General features: G+C 32.7%; 1 protein-coding gene across 1 annotated transcript; it reads left to right on the plus strand.

The window, feature by feature from the left end:
• The first annotated feature begins 4,823 nt into the window (after positions 1-4,823).
• Positions 4,824-8,421, plus strand: LOC129958487 (uncharacterized). Its single transcript, XM_056070992.1, has 3 exons — positions 4,824-5,097; positions 5,391-5,532; positions 7,326-8,421. Exons 1-3 carry the CDS (start codon positions 4,824-4,826, stop codon positions 8,419-8,421), a joined length of 1,512 nt encoding a protein of 503 aa, XP_055926967.1.
• The last annotated feature ends 601 nt before the right edge of the window (positions 8,422-9,022 follow it).

A 9,022-nucleotide genomic window follows, 5' to 3' on the forward strand; every position in this document is an offset into this window, starting at 1 on the left:
AATAAAATAGGGTTTGTAAATAAATAAAATAGGGTTTGTAAATAAATAATAGGATTAAATAAATAAATAATAGGATTAAATAAATAAAATAGGTTTGTAAAATAGGGTTTTTTTGTAAAATAGGACTCTCTTAAAAAGGAAGCTAAGAAGTTCTTGAGGCGTATTGAGCTTTCCTTTGCTTTCCTTTTCTACCGGCAGTTCTAATTTTGACATCGCAAATTTAACCTTTTTAAGTGTAGTTATTGAATTGGAGAAATGTAATATATGATTGAACCTGAAAGAATTTATAATGATTTTTATTATTATATGTTGAATTTTCTAAAAATATTAATGGTTCTAGCATGAGATTCATGAGGGATATGGAAAAAAATATGACCACTAATATCTGCAGTACATGCTTGGCGTTATTCCTTAAAATGTATGAACATTTTTATTTAAATTTTTACTTTCTCTCTGTTTTTATATGGTTTCAAACTTCTGAACCATTAGATTTTTTAAGCCATTTTTGAGAGTCCTAGATTTTGTTTTTAAAAATTCACATCTGAATTATTCCAATTGAAAATAAATAAATCCTCTTTATGAATATAGTAAAGCTATATTTTCTTGTTACAGCCTTTTTTTATTTAACTGAGATGAAACTTAATAAATCGGATTTCATTTAGGAAACTGGGAAAGTTATAGTTATTGATAATACTATATCCTACGAAATTTTACATTTAAAATTGAAAATCAAAAAGTAAAACAAAAGTTATCTAAAAGAATTAAAAAGGATAAATAAGTACCATATAAAAGCGCATGGTTTCTTGTAAACTAAATAATAAAAGACAATTGTACAAACATTTTTCCTTTCGACACATCTAATTCTTGTGTCCTTATTTGATATCAGGTCACCTTCCAATCAAAACAGTTTCATTTGTTATTTATTTCAAATATAAAATGCCTAAATTAGTAAAATTTGAATAAATAACTATTAGATATGAATGTTTCAATTTCTTCAGAGTTCAATTAAAATGTATTTTATATTTAAAGTGTTTTCAATAGTAATCATAATCTATTTTAATTTAGTTTTGAACACAATAATTGAAATGCTTTTTATTTCCTTATCCTATGTATTAGACATTTATTATTAATGGTATTTCTATTTTTAGATTTAAATCACAAAAGTTTTTAATCCTTTAAAAATTTCAAAAAAATTGCTTCAAATAAGTGAATCCTTTTAACCCTGCAAATCTTCAATATCATATCCAGAAAGGTCGAATTCTGGATATGAAAAGATCGCAATCGAAAACCCCAACTTTTGAAGTGATATTTTAAAGTGCGTTGCTTGTGTGTAGTTGGATAAAAAAAAGAGGGGGTGCTGCATTTGAAAATATATGCAAGAGGGAAATATCTGCTTTTATATTCTGAAAGCAGGGAAAAATTAATATTATTTTTGAAATATTATATGTTAAATAAAATCACTATGAAAAATTTATAACAAGAGTTAAATCAATTAGAAGTAAAGATTATTTCTTACATGAATGAGGTATTTTCTTAAAATTTATTTTTAATAGGAAGTAGATTTACAAAAAGTATTGAGTATTTTAATTTCTTTTTGTCATATAAAATTTTCCTACATTGATTAAAATATTTCTTTTCATATTCAGAATTTTATAAACAATTTTTTTAGTTTTAAAAATGGGGGAACATTTAGTGATATTAAATTGCTTCGAAAAAAATTGTATGTATGTATCTACTTTTGGTTGTTAGAATTCATTTATAGTTTACTAATAAAGATAAGAACTTGATTTAGGACAAAGTACTTAACCACTTTCCTCTCATCCAATGTATAGATTTTATATTATTGCTAAAAGAAACTATTCTGCGATGTATTGATTTTATGCTAACATCGCTAAATTCTTCCGGTTGCAAAATAGTTTGTTCAAAGTTTTATTTTTTATCCATTCTCCTATTTTCAAACTGAAATGTCCTCCATATCTTAATTATAAATTTTTCAGATAATTTTCCTCGTTTTTGTTGTAGTTTTATTCACATCAAATTGACTTTATCTCTTTAGAAGCAACATTTTTTTTGTATCGATTTAAGCTAATATGCATTATGTGAAAACCTTTCTTCGTAAATAATACAACCGATTTCTTTTGACAATGTATATTGAAAAAAAGAAATTTTGTTTCATGGCTAACAGCTGCGGGGTATTTCCATATTACTTCCGAGGTCCTTGGCCCCACAATTGAAAAATTATGTATTTAAGATGTTCTAATATAATGCATCCGGGAGTAGCTTTTAAGAACTAATGAATATCTCGTAAATCTAATTAATGTTAAAAGAAATATTTATAATACTTGTTTTATTTCAATCAATAATCTACAAAAGATTTATCTCATGAAAGCTATTTTTACCACCATTTTAAAATTATAATTAATTAGCTTTTAAACCACACTATTGTGACTGCTATTTAAATCTTAAAATAATTGTTTGGAAATAACACAATTACTAGTATTGTTTTTTATGAAGCCTAATTTAATACAATTTAAATTGGGTACTTAATTTATAATAATTTAGAGGGCTTCAGCGTATTTATAACTTATATGCAATACAATATAACTATTTAAAGATCCGAGATCAAACAATATTAGATTTTGGAAAATTTCTCATCATTTTGTTTCTTTTAGATATCAACAGAAATTCAACTCATTGCAATGTCAATATATTTTTGAATTTTAAGAGCATTTAATTGGAGTCATATAAAAACACCAACTGCAAGTTCCTAAGGTTATTTTTAAGTTGCTCTATATAACTTCGAAATTATAAAAAGAAGAAACTTTCCTATAGTCTACACATGCATAATGAAATTTATTTTCTACAAATACTGTTATTACCTAGATATTCGAACTACTTACTTTTAATTTCAATATTATACATTCAGGTTTTATTATTACATATCCTAAAAGTTTTGAATGATTCGATTGAAATCTTTTTATATCAGAACTATTTTATAAATAGACAAAATTTGGAACTCTGATAAATTCTTCAAAACTTCCTGAATCTAAGTGATATTGTTACGAAAATGCATATAAGTAATGTACACAATAAACAAAAGAATTAATGAAAGTTCCAAAACATTATCCGCTTTCAATAAAACGGAATGTGTCCAAATTATTTCCTTCTTCTTCAATTTGTGTTTTGTCAACTGAATCCTTTTTTAGGCATACTTCCCATGAAATTCATCAATTTTTGTATGGATTTAGGAGCTGTTGGCATAAATTCGGACACATACAGAAACTTTAATGCTTTAGTTACTTATCACATCAAAATGGCGTATCTTCATTTGTTACTTAATTATTAATTAGGCAAATTAAATAATTAATCAAATTAAATTTATCTAATAAGCTAAACGATTCACTTTTCTAAAGTCACTCCCAATTGTAGGAATATGTTAATATACCATAACTGGAAAAAAAAGGGCATATTAAAGGGTTAAATACTTTATTGAACTATATATATTCCGAAGTTGTCTGAATAGTTTTGATCATAAAGTGTACATTACCTTTAGAATCTGTCATCAAATTTTCTTTCTATTAAATTAATAATGAAAGAATCATCTTCAGATACGTAACCAAACGCTATCGCTATTTAAAAATGTATCTGTTAATCACCATTTAATCTGCAGCGGCCAAACAGGCGATAAATGACTGTTTGTTTCACCAGTTGGCGATAAGCATCAATCATACCTAAGGAGATGAACTTTGCTCTCCAATGAATACGAGTGACTCACTTCCTGCCTTCGCCGGCTTGCTCCGAACTTCTGCCTCGTGCTGGTCGACGGAATTACGGCCAATGTATCATATTCTATATTTGTTAATTTAATTTGTAATTAAAATTTATTTTTGTTATCTACATGGCTGGCAGTTTTCATTAAGTAAAAATGTTTTAATATTTTAATTTAAAGTAAATTTGGCAATGCGTGTTAATCCACGCACCAAACTGGTGACCTGGTACTTTCGTTCTTACTCTTCTAAAATTTGCGAAGTCCAGCCTCAAAATTTCTAAAAAATGCTCAAATCAGATTTTAGTACCTGAGCTCTTCAATTATTTTTCGTACATACCACCCATTATGGATTATTTTGGATTATTGTGCCGAGAAGTAATGCATCAAGGATCAGGTATGTGTTCTAATTTTATTTTCATTTCTCTGTGACTGGTCAATATTTCATTTCCCCATTATTTTGGCGAAGAAATCGTATTATTTATATTCAGTATTATTTTTCGTGTTATTTTTTGTATTCGAAGTATTAATTTCTTATTACTTTCGTTTTGGATACCATGTTTATTATTATGATTCTTAACTCCTAAATTTATTTTTTTTTAAATATGTGTATTTAAATAATAATAACTTTTTCTGATATTTGTAAATATTGTAAAATTATCAGTTTCCCATATCGAGTAACCAAAAATGCATAATACTGAAAACGAAACTCAATGCTGACGCTCCGACAGAGTCGCAGGTGTCCCATCTTTCGGTGAAAATACCGCCACTGTGGAGGAACAATATAAAATTGTGGTTCATCCAAGTAGAAAGCAATTTCGCTCTAGCAAAAATAACTAATGACCTTACAAAATACAATCATTTGATTGCAACTATTGATCCGGAAACGTTATCAGCGGTTGCTGATATTTTACTCACACCTCCCTACACCAACAAATATGATGCGTTAAAAACTCGACTTATAGCCGAATTTTCCGCTTCGGAAAATGAACAGATCCGTTGACTGCTTTCTGAACTACATTTGGTCGCCGATAAACCATCACATTTACTCCGAAAGATGCGCGAACTCGGTGGTGGCACAGGCATAAAAGACGATTTTCTCAAAACTTTATGGCTACAAAGATTGCCGTCAGAAATGCAGGCAATTTTATCAATACGTTCTGAACCCCGGGACTATTTGGCCAACATGGCCGACAAAATTGCGGAGGTCCGTATTTCCTCAGCAGATAACAGCGTTTTTGCTGTCAGCCGAGGCGCGGAAAGTACTGTTATGCGGAAAGCTTCCACTCTGGATGAGTTTACTGCGCTCCGAAACGAAATCACCGTTTTAAGTAAGCAGGTACAACGGCTTTCCCGCGACAGAAGCAGAGGCCCTTTCCATCGGAAAAACAAACAGCGCAGATTTTCGCGTGGGCGTTCCGGTGATCGTGGGAGGAAATTCTGTTATTATCATGCGCGTTTCGGAGAAAAGGCACTGAAGTGCGTATCGCCATGTTCGTACTCAACTAACGCGGATCAGGGAAACTCGCAATAGCGGCTGTCGATTAACCTACATCAGCGGCAGCCGCGCAATCGTATCGTTTGCATGTTTTTGATAAAAGATCCCATTTCAAATTTTTGATAGATTCTGGCTCTGATGTTTCGTGCATACCGCTCAACAAAAACCAAAAAAATCTAAAGCCTGATTCTCTGCAACTTTTTGCAGCTAACAACTCCAAAATTCATACTTATGGATCTAAATTATTAAATGTGGACTTAGGTCTCAGGCGAAAATTTCCACGGAAATTTTTAATTGCTAATGTGCCTGTTCCAATATTAGGGGCGGATTTTTTACAAACTTTTGACCTATTAATAGATCTCAAAGGGTGCAAACTTATTGATAATGTAACTAAATTTACCCAACCCGGAATAATTTCAAAATCAACAAATTATGCGTCTCTAAAACTTATTTCTGGTGAATCAATATACCATAAAATTTTGGAAGAATTCCCAGAATTAACAAAATTAACATTTGGGTTAAAACCTGTTAAACATAATACGGTACATTTTATTGAAACAACCGGTCCGCCTTTCCATAGTAAACCTAGAAGACTAAATCCAGAAATGTATGACGTCGTCAAAAAAGAGTTTCAGTTCATGATGGACCAAGGCATATGCCGACCATCAAAATCACCTTGGTCATCTCCTCTTCGTGTCGTTACCAAAAGCTCAGGCAGCATTCGCCCTGTGGGTGACTATAGAAAATTGAATGCCTGTACGGTACCGGACCGTTACCCCATACCCCATATCCAGGATTTTTCCAATGCACTCCACGGAAAAAATATTTTTTCGAAACTTGATATAGTCCGTGCTTATTTTCACATACCAGTGCATCCGGATCATATACAAAAAAAAACCGTAGTTTGTACACCATTTGGACTGTTTGAATTCCCATTCTTAAATTTTGGACTATGTGGGGCAGCACAAACTTTTCAGCGATTCATGAATGAAATTCTGGGAGATATTAAATTTTGCTATGTCTATTTGGATGATATTTTAATATTTAGTTCCAGCCAAGAAGAGCATAAAGCTCATTTACGAATCGTACTGGAGAGATGAAACACATATGGACTAACCATAAATGTTACAAAATGCATATTTGGCGTCTCAGAAATTCCTTTCTTAGGTCATTTAATTACTAGTTCGGGGACCATAAAGTTGAACCGATTCTCAAATATCCACAACCAAAAACAGTTAAAGATCTTCAAAGATTTTTAGGTTTTTAAAATTTTTTCCGTAGATTTTTACCTAACATAGCAAAACATCAGGTACATTTAACTTCATATTTAAAAGGAGCTAAAAAGAATGATAAAACGAAATTGGACTGGTCAGATAAAGCGGAAGAAGAATTCCAAAATTGTAAACAATTAATTGCAAATGCTGTTTTATTGGCACATCCAAAACCAGATGCCACATTAATTTTACAAGTCGACGCTTCAGACTTTGCAATCGGTGGGTCATTGTCTTAATTAGTAGATGAAAAATTGCAACCACTCGCATTCTTTTCTCGGAAACTCTCCCCAGCAGAAAGAAACTATAGCGCTTACGACAGAGAGTTAATAGCAGCTTATGCTGCCATCAAACATTTTAGGCATATGCTTGAAGCTAGAAATTTCTCTTTGTTTACGGATCATAAGCCTTTAACTTACGCTTTCCAACAACGCTTGGACAAATGCTCTCCGAGACAGGCTAGACAATTAGATTTTATATCTCAGTTTACTACCGATATTCACCACATAAAGGGCTCTGAGAATATATTAGCAGATGCACTTTCAAGAATAAATGCTATAAACATGCCAAATCCCATAGATTATAACGAAATTGCACAAGCGCAACAAATGGATTCTGAATTAAAAAATTTAATCGATAATTCTGAAACATTACAATTTAAAAGAATTGCTTTTCCAAATTGCAAAACTCCCATTTATTGTGATGTATCAACAGGTACAGCTCGACCTTATATTCCTGAATCATTTCGTCAACAAATTTTTGCATCACTACATAATTTATCTCATCCTAGCATTCGCAGCACATCAAAATTAATCCGATCGCGTTTTATTTGGCCTTCCATTCGAAAAGACTGCAACAATTGGGCTAAGCATTGCATCCCGTGTCAAAAATCGAAGGTAATTCGCCATACTAAGACCCCAGTAGGAAAATTTGTAGACCAATCACAGAGGTTCGAACATGTGCACCTGGACCTTGTAGGCCCTCTACCTCCTTCCCAAGGAAACTATTATTGTTTAACAATGATAAATAGGTTCACGAGATGGCCAGAAGCCGTACCAATTCCAGACATGACAGCACAGACAGTAGCACAAAATTTTTTTAAGCACTGGATAGCCAGATTTGGTTGTCCTGTAAGAATTACTACTGACCAAGGCAGACAGTTTGAGAGTGATTTGTTCCGTGCTCTCTCTCAACTACAAGGAATTAAAAGGATAAGATCTTCTCCTTATCATCATCAGGTCAATGGCTTGATCGAAGACTTCCACCGCCCATTAAAGGCAGCTTTGAAAGCCTATAACACAGATCAGTGGTCTGCAGCACTGCCCACCTTGTTACTCGGATTCCGGTCCGTTTTCAAAGAGGATCTACAAGAGACGACTGCTGAGCTGGTATATGGCAAGTCTCTGCGACTACCAGGAGAATTTTTCGATCCAACACCTGGAGACACATCACCCAAGCAACTCGTGGGGGACTTAAAACACCATTTTGCAACGATGAGACCAGTTCCAACTTCCTGTCATGGACAAAGAACTATCTTTGTACATCCTCACCTCAACGAGTGCTCACATGTATTTGTGAGACATGACGGTGTATTCAAACCCCTACAAGCACCATATGATGTACCATACAAAGTTCTTGTCAGGCGACAGAAAACGTTTGATCTCGAGATCAAGGGAGCTTCCCATACCATTTCTATAGATCGTCTGAAACCTGCTTTTATAATTCCTCCTGAGTTTTCCAGTATACCACCAGCCAAGCAACAAGCAAGTTCTACTAAGTGTACTAAAGCACTTCCAGCTGATACATCCATCGTCGTTCCAGCAAGGCAAACAACTCGCACATGGCGACAAGTTCGACCCCCACGTCGTTATGTCCATTTCCAATGAGACTGCGGAGGGAGTGTGCAGCGGCCAAACAGGCGATAAATGACTGTTTGTTTCGCCAGTTGGCGATAAGCATCAATCATAACTTTGGAGATGAACTTTGCTCTCCAACGAATACGAGTGACTCACTTCCTGCCTTCGCCGGCTTGCTCCGAACTTCTGCCTCGTGCTGGTCGACGGAATTACGGCTAATGTATCATATTCTATATTTGTTAATTTAATTTGTAATTAAAATTTATTTTTGTTATCTACATGGCTGGCAGTTTTCATTAAGTAAAAATGTTTTAATACTTTAATTTAAAGTAAATTTGGCAATGCGTGTTAATCCACGCACCAAAAATCTTCTTGTTCTTTTGTTTGGTAAGGGAAAATCCAATGGGCAAAAAATCTAATATTATGACTTTAGATGCGAGTAGCTATAAATATCCATAAAGAAATTTTCGTAAATTAATCAGTCATTATTTAATGCGCTTCATAATTTTGTTGCGTGCATATACTGTTAAACTGAGATCTATTAATTTTCACATTTTACGAAATTATTTCTATAATAAAAAAAAGCAAACCAAAAGTTCTTACTTTATCAAAATCTTTTAATTGATAAGAA

The sequence above is a fragment of the Argiope bruennichi genome, chromosome X1 (assembly GCF_947563725.1).
Source record: "Argiope bruennichi chromosome X1, qqArgBrue1.1, whole genome shotgun sequence".
NCBI classification, from domain to species: domain Eukaryota; kingdom Metazoa; phylum Arthropoda; class Arachnida; order Araneae; family Araneidae; genus Argiope; species Argiope bruennichi.

What these genes read in the sequence shown, in the direction of transcription:
- LOC129958487 (XM_056070992.1), top strand. Translation starts at nt 4,824, where the DNA reads ATGCGCGAACTCGGTGGTGGCACAGGCATAAAAGACGATTTTCTCAAA. An exon ending in AAACGAAATCACCGTTTTAA is followed by an intron (nt 5,098 to 5,390) that starts GTAAGCAGGTAC and finishes AATTTTTGATAG; the next exon opens with ATTCTGGCTCTGATGTTTCG. An exon ending in AATGTGGACTTAGGTCTCAG is followed by an intron (nt 5,533 to 7,325) that starts GCGAAAATTTCC and finishes ATCTCATCCTAG; the next exon opens with CATTCGCAGCACATCAAAAT.